The sequence below is a fragment of the Lutjanus erythropterus genome, chromosome 10 (assembly GCF_056507025.1).
Source record: "Lutjanus erythropterus isolate fLutEry1 chromosome 10, fLutEry1.hap2, whole genome shotgun sequence".
NCBI classification, from domain to species: Eukaryota; Metazoa; Chordata; class Actinopteri; order Lutjaniformes; family Lutjanidae; genus Lutjanus; species Lutjanus erythropterus.
In genome coordinates this window covers 27,428,650-27,450,983 of record NC_139326.1, presented here as the reverse complement: position 1 = coordinate 27,450,983, position 22,334 = coordinate 27,428,650, and the positions used below count along the sequence as shown (strand labels likewise).

At 37.7% G+C, this 22,334-nt stretch overlaps 1 protein-coding gene across 1 annotated transcript; it reads right to left on the bottom strand.

The window, feature by feature from the left end:
* Nucleotides 1-2,305: 2,305 nt before the first annotated feature.
* LOC146320567 (eosinophil peroxidase-like) lies at nucleotides 2,306-8,576 on the bottom strand. Its single transcript, XM_084728872.1, has 12 exons — nucleotides 8,508-8,576; nucleotides 7,853-7,940; nucleotides 7,363-7,538; nucleotides 7,140-7,272; nucleotides 6,693-6,822; nucleotides 6,270-6,476; nucleotides 5,815-6,175; nucleotides 4,885-5,045; nucleotides 4,517-4,775; nucleotides 4,092-4,262; nucleotides 2,942-3,179; nucleotides 2,306-2,833 (listed from the first exon to the last, which is right to left on the bottom strand). Exons 1-12 carry the CDS (start codon nucleotides 8,572-8,574, stop codon nucleotides 2,629-2,631), a joined length of 2,196 nt encoding a protein of 731 aa, XP_084584998.1. The 5' UTR covers nucleotides 8,575-8,576; the 3' UTR covers nucleotides 2,306-2,628.
* Nucleotides 8,577-22,334: the final 13,758 nt, after the last annotated feature.

Below are 22,334 nucleotides of genomic sequence, written 5' to 3'. Positions count from 1 at the left end.
TATTATATAAGCTCTTAGGTATGTGATTTAACTCACTGTGCAATAAATTATATATAATATATATATAATTAATTATATATATAAATATATATATATATATATATACACACACACACACACACACATAGTGTGCTATTAGATATACCTATATAACGAAAAAGATTCCACACTTTCCAGACAACCAAGCAACAACCAATAATCGTCTTTTCTGTACAATAAGTGAAAACATTTAATTTACGTATTTCACACATGCCTGAAGGTTTCGGTGTAAAAGAACAGTGTTCAACTGTTGGAGGAACGTAGATCGGGCAGCACCTCACCCAACACACACACACACACACACACACACACACACACACACACACACACACACACATTGAAGTAAATCTGATTTTAATTAACAAAAAATGTGAATTTACAAAGTGCATTTTCAAACTACACTAAATGTAAAGATAAGAATCCCCATAGCCTTGTTGTGTGTGTGAATTGGTGTATCTCTGTGTACGTGAGTGAGTGAGTGAGTGAGTGAGTTGGTGCATACCTTGGTGCATGCCGTCTCACTGTGACACCCTCATGGTTTATTGGAACACTTGAATAAATCAGCGCTATGACAAATATTGGTATTAACGCCTCAGTGTGTCTGCTGTGAAAAGAAGAGCTCTCCTCTGCAATCGGAAAAACAGTCCCATGATAACAGAGCGCAAGTCTTTTTGCGCGTGAACCAAGTTTAACTGGATCGAATATTTGCGCATTAATGGGAGAGTAACTTTTTTTTTTTTATCTCGTTTGAATTGTGCCACCACCTTCACATATGATGTTTGTGAATCTAGATAATTTTACAAGTCAAGAAAGTTGCAGTTTTTCGTAAAACTTTGAGTATCATATTTGAAGATACGTAATTAGAAAGATTACGCATGACGTCACGATTTTGTCTTGTAAAATTCGAACTGACAAACATCGTGTGAATAATTTGTGGCACAGTTCAAACGGGATCAGAAAATTATCTGTCTGTCGCCACAGACCACCATTAATATTTTTTCTGAAGCCATGGGGCACACCGGAATCTTGTGGCTTAAAATTTACTTTTTGTCCATAAATTCTCTCTGAGAGATGTGAACGTCTCAGTGACTCTGTGGTTAATTGTCTTTGACAGCTTTATATAAAGTAACTACTTTAAGGTGTGTCACACACTTTTCTGCATAAAACAGCAACTATTTAAAAGTTTGTAAAAAGAACAAAACCACACATTCAGTTTCTATCATCTGCAGTGGGGGGATGTAACTAAGTACATTTACTCAAGTACTCTAAGTACAATTTTGACATCCATATTATATTACTTTATAGTTCCACTTAACTTTTTTTACTCCATTACATTTACCTGACAGGTACAGTTACTAGTTACTGACAGGGAACATTTTCCTGCACAGTGGTTACTTTTACTTTTCATACAGTTTTTGCATACTTTTATTCAAGTAAAGTTTTAAATGCAGGACTTTTACTTATAGTGAAGTATTTTCACAATGTGGTATTAGTGTTTTTACTGAACTAAATGATGTGAATACTTTATCCAGTCTGGCTAACCCTAACCCAAGCCGGAAACACGTGACCTATCCGTAACTTTGGACATCATAAAACACTTTTAACTACACATTTCAGTTATCCTGACCAATTATCCATGTCTGTCCATATTTAGTTAATATCATCTGTTTATAGTTTTTATAATCTATAATCTATTATAATCCATTCTATCTATCTTCTTTTTATATTTTCATTCTTTTTTTGCTTGATCTTTTCTACCTGTTCTTTTTCAGCTGTAGATGACATGAATTCCCCTGTTGCAGGATAAAAAAAAGTCTAATATCTTATCTTATTTTAATTAAACAGACAGCTTCACTAGTTTTCCGTCATCAAGAGTCTGCTCAAGGAGGTATTAAGTGACTTTTCTGTCTCCATCACTTGCAGATTCTCTCTTGTTGTTTGACTGGACTACACAAGGTAACCTGAACAACACCAAGTTTCACTGCTGAATCTTGTTGGCTCCCTTTTGGGAGTTTGTCACAAGTGTCACAGAGACTATGATTTCCTGTCATGATTTAAATGTGCAAACAGCAGCAGCCTCAGGTAGCAACTGGATGCAGACAGACTGTTGTGAGGCAAAGTGAATTACTGTAGTCTTAGAGTTATGTTTCATGTTGCCGCTCATGAAAAGACCCAAAATGAACACTAAGCAGACTACTTGATTACAATAAGCAAAGATTTTTTAATGAGAATTCAAATAAGACTGATTCTGTCCCAAACTTTTTGATCAATATAAGTGATTCATTGCTGTAACAGTATCATTATAAAAGGTTTCTACAGTATCAGATAGTTTACATTCATCCACCAGTCATACAAATCAAAATTTAAAGACAGGATTTCAATTAAATTAGAAGCACTCATTGCAATTATACATTACTTTCCAACACTTAATCAAAGAAATATTACAGAGTTGCAGTTTCATTTAAATTAAGAATATAGATTAACTGTATTAGGAAAATTTAAAATTATTATTATTTTTGACCAGTGTGACAAAACATTTCCTCTACACAGTAAGATGTATCTTCAGTTAAACTGCCAAAGTGAGGATTTCTACTGAAGATGCTCCTTCCATGGACTCAGGTCAAATGCAGGGATCTCCTTACATTTTATGAACTTGGACTTCTTCTGGAACAGGAAGGGATTCTTTGGTACTCGACTGATACTGGTGTTATCACAGATGATGCGAGAAAGTGACGTGCTCTTCAGGGACGCCCTCTGTGCCTTGGTGAAGACTCCCTTGTTCTCCCACCAAAGTCTGAAATGGACAGTTTTTAAATGTTTAAAAGTGCAGCAAACACGACTGTCTTAACATCTTTTGTAAATGTCAGTTATGTAATTTCAGGTCTGCCTCATGTCTGCTCACCTGTCTCCCTGGCGGATCCTCTGGAACTGAGAGGCAATCAGGCAGGCAAACAGCGGTCCGACTCTTCCTTTACCGACAAACGGCTCAGCCACCCCTCCCAGCCACACATCAATGTTCTCAGGTGTTCCGTAGTGATCTAGCAGGTTCTTGGCCAATGTATCATTTTTCAGAACTTTTCCCAGCTGTCTCTGATTGCGTGGTTGTGACAACCCACAGAACTTGCGCCATTTGTTGTAGCCTAAATAGGGGAACAGAAAAAAAAACATATAAAGATGATGTCTGATCTGCAACATCTGCAAAGGCAAAATACCACCTTCTATGACAGAAAATAAATACATCAGACCGGCAATACGTCATCCAGTCTGAGTCTGCAAAGCCACACTCCTTTCTGGGGGTAAACTCTCAGTTTCATATACTGGAAGAGATAGAAAAATGCTGCAAAGTTGCTGTGTTGCAGGTTGTAAAACAAATATATATACAAGTCCTACAGTAGTTGTTACTACTGATGGAGAGCTAACATTAACGTGAGTTTGAGGCTGCCAGAGTTCAGTCTTACAGTATAGCAGCATTAGAATTTCATCTCTAACTAAACCTCAGCCTTGCTTAGATCAACAGTTGTCTGTTTCGATAGGTTTTGTAATTTACAGACAGTTTTAAGCCTTATGGTAATTCAATATAAACACTGTTGACTGACTGATCCAATTAGAAGAGGGAAGATGACAGCTGACTGATTAACCTTAATTTATTAAAATATCACAAACACTCATGTTCAGGCAAGTTCACATGTCTATGAAACAAAGGTATGTCTAACTTGGTATGAATTCATATAAACTTGGCAAAATTGTGGAAATTTTATAAAACCTGGGTCCATTAATAAATTATGTGATCAGTTTACTAGTTTTAGTATCCTTTGTCTTTTTGCATATTGTTAGCTTGAGATGACAATATTTGTTAATATCTTGTATCATAAATGGAAAATCTCTACAAATAAAGCTTTTTAAAAAACAAAAAAAACAAAAAAAAAACTCAAAATTGTAAATCAACAAAAAATAAATAAATAAATAAATAAAATTGCATCATTGTCTATGGGATTGGCGAAGCACCTGTATGTGCTGGTCTGATGTATAGACTGATTTAATCAGAGTAATACCAGAGAGTCCATGGTCTCTTCCTCTCTGCATGTTGAGAGAGGCCAGATCCAGCGCCAACTCAGTGGAGAATTCAAACAGCCTTTCCCTCAGCTCATCAGTCATCATGTGTTCCTGCTTGTTCAGCTTGGCTCTGCGGCCCACCAGCCCCCTCACAATCGGGTCCACACCACCTGAAGAGCACAAGAGACAGGAGCAATTTAAGTTGGACTATGTAGCTTGCCAGTTAGCTAGTTACTAGTATTACTGTGTTCAGTTTCAATCTGAAAGTTCATAGCAAGTGCTGAAAAGCACAAGAAAAGTACAGAAAAATGTAGATATTTATCAACAACTGCTTGTTCTGGAGTCTCTGTCTTAAAGTGTTAATACAACTGTGATTGGTTCTCCTTTAATGTGAACACTAACAAGTTAGAGATCTTGGCCATACCTTCAAAGACGACCCTCCATGGTGTGAAGAAGGCTTTGTGCAGCAGTGGACTGGGGTATTTAGGGTGCTCCCTGTACCTCTTATCAAGACGAAACATGAAAGGCTGAACCATCAGGTGACCAAATCGGAAGGCAGCTGTAGCGAACACATTGGAGATGCTGGGGTCTACGTTTTCATCATAGCCAGGGTAGGTGGACAGCTGCTTGGCCATGACTTCTGGACCAACGATGAAGGGTAAGTAGTCTCTGAAAGTGAGAACCTGACAGACAAAAATAAAAATGCTCTAAGTAAACCATAAGAGGACCATCTATTCCCTCAATCGTAAATGCAAAACCCCTGCAATCCAAACAGCTAAGCCACTGTCCAACCTGGAGGTATCCACCCATGATCTTGCGAGCTTCCTGGTAGAGTCTCTCTCCGTTCCAGTGAGGATTGAGTTTGGCCAGAGCACGTGCAAGACGGTTGTGTTCACGCATGAACAGTGTGTGTAAAGAGGTCAGACCGATATTCTCATTGGATCGCTCGTCACCTGAGAAACAAAGCAGAGGACTGCTGTGAATACTCACAAAAGGTTGCCTTACCTGAGTTGTGCTAATAAAACATAAATAGACTCTGTTTAAAGATCCATTGAAGTAAAAGTCAATGTTTAAGTGTATTTATATTATTTTTGTATTGCTATACATCACCCATGCACAAGTACCTGGGCTGAAAACCACAAAAAAAAGTTGTTTTGTAGATATTTTTAGGTATTTTAATGGTATTTCAGAGCTTGCCTTTTTCTGGAAAGTGATTAAAAACTGCTGATGACCCATCCTGCACTTGCAGGCGTTTACTCAATTTGCATTCAATGACCTGCTTTCTCACTTGTGACACCACTGGAGCAGGGAAGGATAATACGTCTGTTCACCAGAGCAGACTGAGGTATTTCTAGGGGCCTCACCATACAAAAGCAAAACTTAATAACTTTATTCACTGATTTGGGTGAAACTGGATCCTATTCTCTGAAGAAAATATTTTCTGTTTTCCCTTCTGATGTGCTCTAGTAGCTCAGCTTCAACTCTTGGTTGTGCTCATGGCGACTTAAGAAGTGCCAGTGAAGTGTCCATGGCACCTGCTAGCACCAAACAGTGCAAAACAGTAGGGATCCTGCAAGAACTGACCGTTACTGTATGTTTCTGAGGTGATACATGCTACTGTAAATGTCAATAAGTGTCTGAGACAACCTCCTTCCTTGCTACTGTTTTACAGGAAACACATAATCAATAAGCAAGTTTCACAAGAACTTTACTTCCACTTACCAGCCAGAAAGCAGGGCACTTCCTCAACATTAACGTCATTAGTAATTCGAGCTCGTGTAGCACACATGTTGGCACTCATGGTGGTGAAGGGCAGGATCTCACGGCCGTTGTCGGTGTACTTTGTGTTGACCCTCAACAAGCCCTTATCTGAGGTGAGGTCCCGGAGCAGGCGAGCTTTGCTATCATCTGAACCATACACCTGGCCTACATCAATGAAAGCTGTGAGAGAGTTCATCTGCTCACGGATAGTTTTTTGACCAAAGTTGTAGCCTGTGTTGCCAGAACCGCAAGTAGCTGCTGAGCGGAAGAAGGGCATGCACTTGTGTGAGCTCCTGCTAAAGCGAGGGTCTTGTCTGGGAATCTGATTAGATGACAAGGAGCAGTTAGCATTCAGTATGTGTGTGTATGTTTGGGCTGCATTCATGACTTTTCTTATGTAATGGAATGACACTGACCTCAATGGGGAAGCAGGGTTCTGTACGATCACAGCTCTTGTCACAGTCAATTCCATTGTTGAATGAGCGGATGACTGGAGAGTGAGGAGTGAAGGTGAGGTCATGGTCCGTCCACTGGCCGAAGATGGTCAGCAGGTGAGTGAAGCGGTTGTCGCTCACCACATCAGAGTTTGCTGTGTGCAGAATTTGGTTGGACACGTCCCTTACCTGGGGACAAGATACAGACAAATGAGCACCTCAGTGAAAGTGGTACGAGTTAAAAAAAAAAAAATACCCTAACCTAGGCTCAGTTGTATATTGTCAGTCTTTTTTTACAACAACACGAGCTCTCAGGTGTCTTATCCTCCCTGTACATTTATTATAATTCTTTGTACTTTAGTATACAATATATAGAATAAATATGTATATATAAATGTATAGTACCAGAGGAAGTTTATGTCTGTTGACTTTCCGTTCAGGGTACCAGCCTTTGGGCTTGTCCTCTTCATCCTGGTAGTCAGGAGTACACAGGCGCTTGAGAGGCGTGTTGGAAGATCCCCAGCGCTTGTTTTTTCTAGGCAAGAAAAATATTCCTTTATTTTCTTTACCTTTGTCTTGCACATGGGTGCACCATGTACAGTATGTGTCAGTCTTTGACATTACTGCCAACATTTTTCAAAAGGAATGTTGCCAAGCCAACTCTCCACTCCCATTTGTAATTGTCAAATTAAATTTAAAGAAAGAGTCAGACAACTGGAAGGAAAGTCTTTGACAAGATTAAATTTGAACCCAGGGGCAAAACATTTTAGCAGTCAATTAGCTGTGGACATGTTTGTTTTTTACTTGTTTTTTCCCCCTAAGCTTAAATTAGCCACTTAGCAGTTGCCTCACTTGTTGTTGCAGACGCCACTTGCAGTGCGAAACCTGTTTAAATTGGGACTGGTCTCACAAGGAGGGGGACGTTGTTGGGCAGAGCAGCCTGTCAGCTCAGCAAGGACCTGCAGTGTCTCCGCAGAAATCAGATCTGATCAACAGAGGCAAAGAAGAGACACCTTAGCTGTGACTTGAAGCCACTTATATGGAAAATCCAAAGGACGTATTTTTGGATACACACCTGTGGCATTGATGGAGCGTTTCTGGCGTTTTCCCCAAGATGTCTTGATCAGTCTCACAGCATTATCCATATAGTCAGCAGCGCGCGCAACAAGACGTGTTGGCCCAACAGGCTGCTTCAGCAACCGCAGCACGTCTGAAGGATTTGCGGAGTTCCTTCTCACATGTTCAATGCTCCTGTGTTGTGTGGAGAGATCTGATTTATGAGCACTAACACCCTATTTACTCCTCATATTAAAATATGATCTATATTTAGGCACATTTTCCAGATTGTTGCATTTACACCTGCCTCAGAAATGAACACACTGCAATCCAGACTACCTCCAGATGTGGTCAGGCAGATCTGATCACATTCTGATCGCATAGCATCTACACCTTGAATGAACATACGGTTTTCCTTATCTGAATAAACTGCTGCTGCTGTAGTGTAAATGTCTTTCATACATTTGTTTTTGTAGTTGTGCAGAACTTCAGCAGGTTTGTATACTCACGTTCTTCTGGAGTACTCATAAGCTGAGTCCACTGTGGCCTTGGCTTCAATCACAGCCTTTTCAATGTCACTCCTGCTCAAATGTGGTTCTGAAGGCAAAAAACATCTTTCAGTCAGTCTGCTCTCTGCTGTCTTAGACACAATCCAGAAAACTGTCACAGTGGTTTCTTCTCTATTTTCCTCTTTTTAACATTTTCTTTAACTATACAATATTAACTCGATAATTTCAGCAAAACACTGTTTAAAGTTTAAAGTTTGAACATGCTTCTCATTCACTCTTTATTTTTATAAGAAATAGTTCAGATTACAGCGTACAAAGCTGTCATCAAAGCAAAACTGGTAACTTAAACAGTCTATCATTGTTGCAGAAGACAGTGTATAAGAGTGTGAGTGTGAGTCTTTTTCCTTTTAAGAAAGTAAAATATAAAACATTTTGCATCATTTTCACATTTTTTGCTTACTAAATAATTTTGTTCTCTCATTTCAACTTTCCATCCTGTAAATGTGTATAAAATAAACTTTTCAAAATGTGAACATCTACCATTAGTTTTAAATGTTCAGATTCACCAGCCACTAAATCATTATTTTGTGCCTGATACTAATTTCAGTTGCTCTGCTGACTGCGTGTAATTTCATTTAATAGAGATTATACTCACCAGCGTCCACATGGCTTTGCAAACACAGGTAAAGACCTGCAGCGATCACGCACAAAACCCACTTCATCTCTGAAAAACACATTGTCCTGTTGTTTACACACTGATCAAATAAACAAAACTGAATGTTAATACTGAATTTGACTGACTTTTATTTCTAATAAATACTATATACTATACTTCAAATATAATAGTGCATAGTTGCCTGGAGTCACAAGTGTGAAAAAACATTATATGAAAGTTTAAAAGTAAGCCAAGAAGCTTACCTGTAATGTCCTGCAAGTCCCAGAGTGATCCCTCAGCTGCAAGTCAGGACTTGGTGACTTTGACAGCAATTTGTCATCTGAATATATAGCAGCTTCTGTGACAGGAGACACACCTTGGCAACACCTGGGGCATCACTGTTTGAGCAAGTTCTGTAAGAAATTAACATGTTTAACAGGAAACAGCATATTTAGCACAAGATTACTGAACCCAAATGTCTTCATGTATGTCTTAATGAAGGCCCCTCAAGTACTGTGCAGTCAGCTCTTGAGTGGTTCTGCAGGGCATATTTAAAACCTTAATTGAGGCAGCTTTTATATGTGTTGCATGCTTTAGTCTCCCATTGCCATACTGTTTATACGTCTACTTCCTCATCAGTCTGTCAGCTGTGAAGCACTTTGACCCGAACTAAAATGCCATCATGTCCGTTCAGGCCTCAAATATCTCACTCAAATAAAGTTTGATGGGTTCAGTCATTATCGGTCAGTAATGTTGTTTTTATGTTGAACTTTTGTTTATTTATTTTTGCAGTTGCCACTTTCATAAAATTTAAATAAAAACTCATAAAACATGGCACTCATAATTTGACTCTACTTGTAATGTTTACAGGGTGACTTTTACTTTAATGTCTTAATACTTAATCTTTTATGTTTTTATTACATTTTTATTATCTGTTAACCATTTCTCTTTGTGTTTTCTTAGGGTTTTGTGTTCTTAGGGGTTTTTGTTGTTGTTGTTGAGTATTTTTTTTGTAAATTCTAATATTACATCTCTGTGAAGTTTTTATGTATAGATTTTGATTATGTAATCATATATTATGTAAATATTCCTTTGATTGACATCTTGTATGTCTACTTCCTCTTTAGTTTGTCACCCGTGATGCACTCTTTTTTTGGCACTGTCTTTCATTCCTTCAATTCAGTTTGGACTTTTTATACATATCTTGGACCGCAGTATAACATTTATTCTCCTATTTTAACTCAGTCAATCTTCATTTTTATTCTGCTCTTTTTAAATCCTGTTCATATGTTTCTTTGAAAAGCAATTTCAATTATTCTGCTCTTGAAAGGTCCTTTGCAGATAACCTTGGCCTGTTTTGCTTTAAACAGGATTAATGTTCGTGGCCATTTTAAAATTCACAATAACAAAGCTCACCTACAGTTCAAGTAAAAAAAAAAAAAACGTGAAACACAGCACTCAGACTTTTAGACTTGAGAAAACATATCAGCTACTGAATGAAGTCACAGCAGATTATCTCTCTGCTCTGCATGAGCTCCTCTTTATACGTTAACAGATTTCCTAAGAGGCAAAAATAGCATTTATCTGACGCAATAGACAGAAGCGATACAGCGTTTTGTTCAGGCATGTCACTTCTCTGGTTTTGTTACTTCACTGCATGATAAGCGAGTTACAGGGAAAAAACTGTCAATCCATCTATGTGCATGTCAAGAGCATAAACCTAAAATCCATCTATTTAGTCTGGCTTTCATGTAGTGTTTTGTAATCTGATGGTTTTATTATTTAGCCTACTATTTTGAAAGGTTAGAAATTTGACAGGAGTTAGTGCTAATAATATATAACAATAAATAGTTTATTTATAGCCTATAATTCACTTGCAAATTGAAACAATTAAATTGCTGTTATCTTGTCAGTGGTTTGAGTGTTATGAAAGTTGGTAATGTGGTTTTAAGTATTGACAGTGACTGGAAATGACAACAAAAGAAATAATGTTTTGCTTATGTTTCCTCATGCCATTCATACAAGTTGTCTTTACAGTTTTTTTTAATTGCTAACAAACATCAGTCAACACTGAAGTCACTTTATCAAAACTCCTCATACAGTCTACATTACCAGCATGCATCTTGACCGAACAGTTAATCTCAACCAAATATTAACATGCCCTCCACCAGCTGATCAGCTGCCCCAAGCTGAACCAAGATTTCAAACTGAAGTGGCTCCTAGCAGCCGGTTAAGAAAAGTGACAAATCAGCTGATAACAGGCATGTAAAACAGAGCAGTCAAAAAACAGAATTACTGCCTCACAGCTATGTGTCTCCACCAACCAGTCAAGTTACATTTTACATCCATGTCTGTCCAGACCCATATGAAGAGTTTGCAGGAATTTAAGTAAAGTAGTTCCTAGTTCGGCTAGTTCCCCCAGCCAGCTGGGGCGCTGGGGAGTTTTTGGCTGAGGCAGGGCCTGTCTGTGCAGAGTCTGCATGTTCTCCTCATGTGGGTTCTCTCCGGGTTCTCCAGCTTCCTCCCGCAGTCCAAAGACATGCAGCATAACAGGCTAATTGTTGACTCTAAATTGGCCTTTTTTTTCTCTTTTTTTTTTGTGTGTTTTGAGCACCACAAGCCAAGTGCCATCAAACACAACAAAAAAAATCTAAATGGATGAATAGCACTACAGGTATGCATTTTTGATTTGGGGTGAACTGTCCCTTAAAATGTGTTTTTGGCAAAATGGAAGTAATCATTATACATGTATGATTCAGGTGGATAATTTCCAGTGAGAAACGTGCTGTCTTCAGTTAGAGGTTATTTTTACGGAGGAGTACAGATGACTGACAAAGAGCTGAACATTATTATGTCACAGTGAAGTTGACCTTTGGCCTTTTGGATGTAAAATGTCATCACCTCATCATTTTATCCTCTCAGATATTTATATGAAATGTTGTCATAATTAGCATATGAATTCTTCACTTAAGGGCAAAAATGTGTATAGTGAGGTCACCGTGACCTTTGACCAGCAAAATGTAACCACTTCATCTTTTGAATCCAAGTGAACATGTGTACCAAGTTTGAAGGAATTCCCTCAAGGTGTTTTTGAGATATTGCCTTCACAAGTATGTGATGACCCAAAAACATAATGTCAAAAATTCTGAATAACAGATGTCCTTTAGCATACAATCATGAATTTGTACAAAAAATTAGGCTGATCGGTACAGAAGTATTCAAGATTAGCTGCAGATAAGCCCCAGATCCGTTGCTCTCACACACACGCGCACGCACACACACATATACACACAAATATGTACACACACCAGCAGGAAATATCCACACGAGGCAGACAGCCCTGTGTATCAGATTATCAAACTGGCAAAGTGTCTTGCCATTCCTTTGTCTGCTATGTGCACAAACTGATGTCTGACTTGACCGAAACACAGATCAAGTTACAGTTAGTTTACTTAGTAGATCCAACTAGACTGATCAGATTACCAACTCCAAGACTGAACTCTGAGGAAACTTCATTGATCACCTCAGCCAATATTCAGCTAGTTTTAGAGATATGCTGTATGTAAAAGGAGAAGGTCACTAATTACCAATACTCAAATTGCGGTAATGAAAGGTTTTTTGGAATACTTGTACATTTATGCATGTATTCTTAATCTGCCACATACTAATAATGCCATGCCCCTTGGCGTCTGATACTGAAGCACAAAATACACTTCACTGGCCAGAAATCCTTTTTTGGTTAAGTTTTGGATAAGACCACGTTTAAGGTTACAGTGACTATGTTAGGTCCTGTGACGTCACTGGAGCAACTTGCAACATGAAAATGAGACGACCAAAGTCACAAGACGCACATCATGTTATGTACCTTCCATCATTTAATAACATTTGGGACATGAATCCAGAATTTGTCTTGTGTGGGTTTACGCTGAAGGCATCTGAAAAGCCTGATGCTTTGCTTTCAGATACGAACAGGTTCTGTCTGTGTCTGTATGAGTCACCCAGGTGCGGTGGCAAATTGCCACTATTTCATAAGTTGAGAATGAAGTCAGGTTTGGTGACTGTGAATACTGAGCAGGACAGAGCAGGAGGTCTGAGTAATTCAGACAGAAGATTTGGAGAAACAGAAACTCTTTTGATTGAAGGCTACTACTGATAATGTATTAACCAGTGGTTAAAAAAAAAATAACTAATTCTCTGAGTAGTTTTTGAGAAGAATACTTGTACTTTTACTTGAAAATTTTTCAACCCCAGTACTTTTATTTGTAATTGAGTAATATTTTGGTAATATAACAGTCCTTGCACTTGAGTACAGATTTTCAGCACTCCTTTCATCACTGGCACATGTAAACCAGCTAATGTAGTGTTTGTGATTCACTCAAACTCTGAGACAATTATGGGGATCATGTGCTTGCTTGCCTGTGTATAATTAAATATGTAATTAAATGAAAAAAATGTTTATTACTATTCTGTAAAAGGATTTTTTTTTTTATGAAACAATGTGTTATTGCACTGATTTGGTTTTGGTAACATAATTTTTTTCAAACAAGCTTTGACTTGATGGGGAATCTATTTTTATATGCCTCGCTAACAAGAAACATGGGAGTGTGGGGTGTCATTTGTTGATGTACTGCTTGATTTACTCGTAAATATAACTTGGTTTTTTGATTGACACTACCTTGAGGACATGTCTGCGGGCTGGAAAGTGCAGTTTGGGCAGGAGTATGTGTGGGGTTTCCCACATTTGGCATCCACTCAGTGAAAAGAACATATGTGAGTTCATGTGAAGCTGTCGGCCATGGCACGCAAGCTTACCAGCAGCATACACGGAAAGGAATCTAATGCATGCTGTTAGGACACTCTACCCACCTCCTTTCTGTTCAGGCTAATCAACAACATTCTAGTAAAATAGAGGAACCACCAGTAATTAACAAAACCACAACCAACTTACTGTAAGTACACAGTCACATCCCAAAAAAGGACAACACAATTGTTACGCCCTGTAGTACAGTGTGCGATTACAATACATGGCAGTATAAAAATAGCCTATTTTGCAAATTTCATAAAAATACAAGCACATCACACTCACAAACTACAAGCGCATGTAAAGGAAATTTTAACATAGTTCTTGCAGTAATGTAAAATTTTATGGGGCACAATTTAGAATGCATTTTCTTAAACATGCTGTTTAAAACAATTTACTAATCCAGTGGTTCCCAACCTGGGCTCGGGACCCCTATGAGGAAAAATACCAACGTAAGCCTGTATTAATCTAAATCCACAACAATCAGAGATAACTGAATCTTTACGATGTGGATGAAATTAAAGATTAAAAAAAGCTTTGATTTTGTGGCTCTAAATGACATCTTCTCAACTTTATTACCACTTAAACTCATTGGTATTGTAGTGTTTAGAGTCACTAGGTGTACTGAACTGATAGAACAATATGAGCTAAAACACAACACAAAAAATAAATGAATACCCTGGACTGGTTAATGAATCTGTGTTGAGAAATACGGCATTAATCATTAAAATGTACAGTGAAAAAAATCCCAGCTCTCCACACTTATACCTTATAGTCAAATTTGTAACTTGATATTGGACAACATGAGTTGTTCCAGCCAACACCTACTGTGTAAAAAGGGATAATGTTGCTGTTGAATAAATCAGGGCCAAGAAGACTGAGCTAACAGATTGGTATGCATTAGATTACATTACATTCTGCCTGTGTTTACATAATAGTGTCATTTCACTTTGCATTGAGTAATTCTTGCTTGTCTGTCTGTATCCAAATATTGTAAATGACTAATCTGTACCAACTGCAGAATGCAACTGAATGGCCTCTGAAAGGCCTAAATACAAACAGCATTTAGTGTTTGTTCTGGCAAATTACATTGGTGTCCTGTTTTTTCACAATTCAGCTTAAATGCTTTTACTTATATCTGATCATTTAACACCTTATTCTGCATCAAGACTCCTCGGGTTTGGCAACCAAATGTTTACTTTACTTGTTTTAGCTCCAACGTTGCCTTTATCTTCTCCTAAATATCATGTCAGCTGTGTTAGCACCGCGTTTTGAAAATCGTATTAAACATGTCATTGCACTGCCATATTACTCTGTTGCTCGTATTGTGTTTCTGTGCATCTGTGACGCAGGTTTGTTAGTCTGGTTTATATCAATTCTCACAGGAACGATATGCATGGAAGTCTGTATGAATTTAAATCTCTCAAGGTCCACACCCATCAGACTTCACTGAACCTTTAAGCACTCCAATTCAAACAACATTTCAATCATCCTGAGCTAAAAGTAATATTTGAAATATTAAGTTTCGTTTGGGTGGAGTGCAATTCCAACCTGTTTGACATTTAAAGACATTATGTCATCCTGTGCCATCTGGGAAATGTTTGCATGTTTGTCTTTAAATATACATAAGAAATTCCTGACTTGCAAATAAAATAAGCTAAAATAAAAGCTTCTGATGAATTGTCACTTGGCTAGAAATTATATTTTGTATTTAACTTTATGTTTTTTTCCCACCCATCTTAAAGATTATTTACTTGGGAACAAATTGTGCATATTCTTGACTCTACTGTATATTTTTCACTCAGTTGGAGTTGCTAATAACAAAACTGTGTGGTTGTCTAAAACTTAACATATCTCATGACAGACAAACTCCCACTTAAAATAGCAAGAGTGTTATCTTAGGTCCTTTAAAAGCATCTATCCCTAACCTCAAATTATTTGTTATGTCATCAGGCCACCTGCTCCAGGAAGTGGTTCTTCTGGCAAATACTTTGTGTGATTAAAAAGGATGAAGGAAGCATGAGGAATGTGTGAGGAAATCAAAGATGTCAAACGGGAAAAGCCACAAGTTTACTGGGACTGCTTGGTATGTGTCCAGGATGTTTGGAGCAGGTAAAGTCAAATGGGGGTATGATATTATGACATTCAGCTAAGCTCTGATATGTATACAGGTGAACTTCAATAGTGTGGGTCAAAATGCCATAATAGGCTGTTTTATTACAACAAGGGTGATTAACATCAATTTACCAAAGGTTAAAAAGTAGAATGTCTCGCTGCAGGCAGGGTGACACACATGTCAGCAGGCTGATGCACTGGAAGAAAAATAAGAAAAATAAACAAATACCAAAACTACAAACAAAATAAATCCATTTTTACCCTAATACCAGTGCCACAGCAAACCTTAAATGATAGCACCACAAACCAACAGGTGAAGCACTGTACCAGCTGCTCCTGTGACCAATACCAGCTGCGGCACTAGAACAAGATAAAACCTTAGATTAGCAACATACTCAAACTCCTAAAACTCAATAAACACAATCCAAGTAAGCAATATGAAGTACATTGTAAACAGCAGCCAGTACTTTGCCTGTGAATTTAACAGAGCATAAATCTCAGTCTACACACATGCAAACAATGCTTGATAATAAAGAGACAGAATACAGAATAAAACACAAACTGTTTGACTTACCAAGGAAGAATGTGCGCAGTAGTGATCTTAGGAGCATGGAAGCTTACACACCTGTGCTTCATGGACCCCTTAACAACTCAGGTATAAAAACCTGCTTCTAGATAAATACATTTAAATATCTAGGTTTATTATTATTCATAGTACAACCAAGTTCAAAATTTCTATTTTATGTTGTATTGATTAATTAATTTGTGTGTGTGCGTGTGTGTGTGTGTGTACATTTCATGCTTTTCATGCCTTTCATGCAAAACATTGTAGAACTGTCTTACAACATTTTATTACAGACAGTTGATGAGCACATTTGGTAAACACACAGCCAGACAGCTCCAGAAAAGAAATGCAGTTAAACTGAACAGGACGTGGTTTTCGCGGAAGCATTTCAAATATATATTTTCCTCAGCATTTCTGAGAAATTTCTGGGTGTGACTGTTATGTAACAGTAGCCAGGAGCCCGCTGGTGATTAACAAGCAGTTGTACTGATCATCAAAACAGCAGTGAAGAACTAAATTCTAGTAAGAAAAAGTGGTGAGAAGAAATAGATCATATTCTATTCCTTCCACCATATGCGCCGATTGTATGATTTTCACATGAAAATGGGACTTTATTTGGGGGGGGCAACACATTTGCAGGTCTTTCACCTCTTTTGTCTGATATGCTGACTTCAAAATCATAATGTTATATTTCAAAAACAATATAGAAGCTTCACATTCAATGTCACATTGATTTAAGTAGATACATACTGATGTTGGATGTCTTGTTTGCAGGTTGTTAAATTTACCAAACTATTATACTGACTTCTAAAATGAGTCTGTTCCTTTCCAAAACAAATATGAAAGTTTTTAATTCATTGTGAAGCTTGACATGTTGATTTGGACACTATTACCTGACAGTTAAACTTATTTTAAAGGAAACCTTTGTGTGCATAAGTTGCAGTGCCCCAACCGTTTTGAAGGTTGAAGTATTACTTTCCAGGTCTTTAACTTTACAAGTCTAACACATTTTTTTTTGGAAAAAAATAAGAAAAACAGAAAACGTCTGTGTTCATAAATGGCAACAGTGACTGGTGGACAGGGAAGCAGAATGACTATCTTCAGATCCTGATGGGGCGTCTTTGGTCAGCTAGCCAAAGGGTTACTAGCCTCTAGTGTGCATCAGCAATCATTGAGTCCTCTAACTTCTGGATGCATCCCATTCAGCCTGTATCCCAGTGGGCTACTCATGTTATAACTACACAACATGACATGATATGTGTTTCTAGTATTCATGGCTGAAATACTAGCAACACATAATATCCAAATCATTATCAAACTTTATCTAAGATCAGTTACTTACATACATTCACGTGCAGATGTGAACCCTTCTATCTTCTTGTCCACATGGAGCCACAATAATAAACCTAAAGATTTAAATGTATTTATCTAGAAGCAGGTGTTCATGCATCTTCAGCTGCACTGAAATTGGAAAGTGAATTATTCCTGACATCTATCATGATGTATCATTTGCAACTAATCCATTTCCCCATATAAAACGAGAATGAAAGTGTTACCTCAAACAAATGTTCAAAAACTGTAGATCTGGTCTTTGAAAGATGGAGTAGAGTACAGTTTCCAGCCCCACAGAGAGGCAACAACTTCACTTTCACCCACTCCCATTAAGAAAATCCATTGCCCACCTCTGCTGTTTAGTGATCTGCCTGCCAGGAGCCACAGCTGTTGGCCACCACCGAAGTCTCCCTTGCATCCTTTAGTTGCTGGCATTCTGCCCTGCACTCTCGTGATCTAGCTCTCCAATTCATTGGCTCAACCTAAGGTGGATCCCCCTCTGTTCTTGGTCATCTTTCTTGACTTGTAGGGGCAACTACCCCTAACCAGGTGATGCTGTTGCAGATAAGAGGCAAGACGCTGGGCAGCTAAAAAGTAAAGGCACTAGGCAGTTCAGACACACTGGGTGGCTTAGAATCTCAAAGTGTGGGGTAGTTGAGAGCCGTAACTTGTGTTATTGTTGGCTGTTCTATTTAAATGAATGCATAATGTCAATGACAGGTCCCCACGAATATAATAACAGAAGTTTGCGTGTGTGAGTCTATGTTTTCTGCATGTTTGTCAAACCTTTGTGATTATTTTGGCCACTTTTGTCTCTTCTGCATTCTTCTTTCTGGTACACTGCGGGTCAAAATCTGCTAGATTTAAGTGTTTCCTCATATTTGCTCCTGCCTTCATCTTCAAGAACTTTCAAATGATTGATGAAATATTTTAATTGCTTTCACAAAATAAAACAATAATCCATTATGTGTTTGCTGGCAGAGATAAAGCTGACATTACATAGAGAAGCAGAACTTTGAGTGGTATTGTTCTCACCTTGTGAGTTTCTGTTTGTTTGTGCCACATGGCATCTATTGTGGCACACTTAGCATACCTGTACAGTAGGTGTATCTCATTCAATAATGGGCTCTCAGAATTGATGGATAGGAACATCCACATGTTGACGGCGTTGTGGCTGGTGTGATCCCATTGAAAGATGGTCTATAGTTTTGTTTTGTCCTTTTCTATCTTGTTTTTGTTTTGTTTTTCAGCATTTTTGTAAACTGATCCTGTCCAAAACCATTTTCATGTCATTTGCATATGATATTCTACTGTAAAATTTCTGGAATTTGTTCATTTTATTTTAGTTTGGTTTGCGAATTTGGGACAGCATGGGGCCTGGATCATCACCAGTGGAGGTATACTTTCTGTTTTGTGTTACAAAAAGGAAATTCTATTTAAGGCCTATTAAGAGTGTGATGAATTACCTGTCATTAACCTACTGACCTACCTACAGCTCAAACCTGACTAAGGCAACCATTAGTGAGTCATGAGAAATGGCTCCAGAATGGTTCACAAAAGAAGGAAAAGTACAAAATGTTGTGTCTATAACTTCTGTTCCCTGAAGGAGAGGAAGAAGGTAAGACACATATCAGATATCATGCCCCCACTTATTCTGCAGGTTTCATGTTTTGGACAAAATTCTGACATACAGGTTCATCCTAATAAATTGTCTACTCACTCTCATGCTGACTGAAGGTCAGGTTTTCAGGCTTAGCTTTATAGTCCACAAAACACTGGACAACAGCATTGCAAAATCTTACAATTAAGTAACAATGCTTATCCTACCAAAGGTTTTCTCATATTCACGCTAAAAGGGCTCCACTTCACCTGCCACTGTCTACTTGGCTGCCATACTGGAAATCCACCCCTCTACCAAAGGCCTCTGTAAAAATTTAAGACAATCAGGGACTAAATTAACGTCTAAAGTTTACAAAGGCTTGATACATTCTTTTCCAGATGACTAAGAAGAAATAGGTATTTGACCTTAAGGAAAACATGGATGTGGAGGAGTGGTCACAGATTTGTTCAAATGCTCATATAATTGTAAACACAAGCTCTTACAATTCATGATTCTGCATAGAACATATTAAACTCAAGCAAATCTGAATGCAATGCATTCAGAAATGTCCTTTTTGTGTTGGAGGTACAAGAGACAAAGGGGGCCCTTTCTGCATATGCTATGGTATTGTTATAAACTTACCCCATTCTGGAAAGAAATGTGTTCTGTTATTTCGTTGTTTGAGAATCAATTTAATATCCACTGCACATCTACTTGAGAACTTTAACATTTATTGCTGCAAAAAAAAGGATTTCTGTCAGCTGTAAGACCTCTTACTTCTCAAACTTTCTCAGTGGATGTCAAGATATATCCCCCTGGTTATGTATATTACAAAATAAAATGGAAGCAAGAGATATATAACAAAATATGGACATTTACATTTACACTTTATTAATAACCTGTAAAATGTTGATGTGGTCATCTGTTATTATTGAGATGCTGTATGTGGTGAAGTAGAAGTCGACTGACCTCATACTATGTATTGCTTGTGAAGTCTCTCTCCATTATTTGAAAACTCATTCTTATTTTTTATAGTTGTAATATTTATTCACAGTTTCTTTATATTCATATCTGTATCTATACTCCTAGTATTGTTTTGTTTGTCCCATTTGTCATCTCTTGCATCCCAGACACACATACACACTCTTAATAGGTTATTTGGTGACTCTATTTGCCTAATTGCCTGTAGGAGTGAATGTGAATGGTTGTTTGTCTCTGTGCCAGTCCTGAGATGAACTAGTGACTTGTCCACGGTTTACCCTGCCTCCCGCACAGTGTAAGCTGGGATATTTCTCAGGGATAAACACTTACAGATAATGAATGAAAGAAATATAGAAATGGAAAAAAGGAACTGTGGAAATTTAAATGCTACCCTACTATCTCTGAGATGGATAATACTGATGACACATGTTAGCAGCAAAGAGAAAACATGAGTAATGAATAAACACAGAGAGCTTAAACGGTGACTCATCTCTTTGAAAATCATGACTGCGCTCATCTAAAGCCACTTGTCTTTTCATTGTGACAGTAATGTGTTGACCTGGGCATACGCCCAGTGAAGCTGAGTATCGGCTTTCACGCATGCAAACAGGTAGGTAGTTGATGTTGATAATGAATACTTATACTTATCATTTAAATATCATTTTTGTTTTATTCACTTTTCCATGAGAATCGGTACTGTTCTGCTTCAAATGCATGGGTCAGAAATGCCCTTTTCTACACAACTGGCCTAGTTAACATAACTAATCCCATAAACTCAAAGTGACTTAATTGCGAGCAAAAGCGATTCATTATACATTCTGCATTAATTCATGCATTAGCTGTACAATTACAAATGTGTTTCATACTCTTATTAAAGCGTTACCCAAAACTCAAAACTGCTGTTTTATTTGTGTGAAGGTAAAATAAGCAAGAGGACAAATAAATACATCTAAACATGTTAAATTCATTTGAGAAAAACACTTCAAATGTTGATTATAATAGGACATATTTTACAACTGATTTATTGAAAGAAGGAAGAAATTTGGGAAGCACAATGCGGCTTTAACAGAAATGAGACAAGTATGATTTATTTCTTTTACTTTATTAATCATAGCATTGTTATTTCTATAGTTTTACTTTTGTTTTGGTGTCCACAGCTGCAATAATACACTGAACAATTAAGCCAGCAAACACATGGGAAAATCTAGATTTACAAAACCACATGTTATGTGTCTATGGTAACCCTGCGCTGATCAAAACACCTTTTAACATAATGCAGTGTAACAACATATAAACATAGCTCTAAATAAAGTGGTCAGTTATTTTTACAACAGCACAAGACCAAGATTGCAATACAATCTGAAGTGATCATTACCTGCATCAGAACTGGCATGAAACCCAGTTTTTATTTCATCAAATAACAAATTAAAATCAAACTGATCAGAAAAAAACACTTGAACAAGCAACAGTGTGATTTACGTTAAATGACTGAAGTCATCTTTGGGAAATTTTTATTTGATGCGTATTTTGATGTTTTAGTTTGGCCCATGTTCTATCTTTTATCATTGGGAGGCAGGGTTTATGACTTGTACTGCACCCTTCAACCAGGGGGCGACAGAGCTGCTTTGGCCTCACATTTGATGAGCTGTGATCCTGTCCACTTCAAAGATATGTCATTGGTCCACACACACAGGCATCTTGGCAATACGGCTGCAAACCAGTAGTGCAAAGAGTACTGAAAATCTGTACTCAAGTACAAGTACTGTAACATTGCTAAAATATAAATTACAAGTAAAAGTACTAGTGTTAGAAATATACTTAAGTAAAAGTACAAAGTATTTGGCACAAAAACTACTTTGAGTATTAGTTACTTTTAACCATTGATGTCACAGTCACCTCTCCAAGCTAGGCCTGCAAATTTTGTGCACCTTAACATCCTTACTCCAAATGCATGCTGCTGCAGCAGGAGGGCAAACTACCTCAACCACTGTATATTTCCTCTGCTCTGCTGCCATCTTTTGGTCCCTCCAGAAGCTGTCAGCAGCTTCAATGTGAGCTGTGGGCTTTATTTAAAAAAAAAATAACTACAAATTAATTCCAGCAAACTTTTCTGTTAAACATTCCAGCTCTGGATATGTGCAGCAGGGGTCGAACACCTAGGCGAGGCTAAATCTCAGCACATATTTAATCTAAATACAGACCCACCTAGCTGGCATACAGAGTAGCCCAGTAAAAATGGTGTAGATGTACATTTTGTCTATATTTAAGAAAAGTTCAGTTGTTTACAGATAGTGTGAGATGGGTTTACCTACTTACAGCCTATATCTAATACTACAGTTGAAGTATAACAGAAATTGTGCAACTTTACAGTGAGAGGCAAGTTAGCCACTTAAAAAGAAACAGGGAAAAAAAAATTTATGTAGATAATTTCAT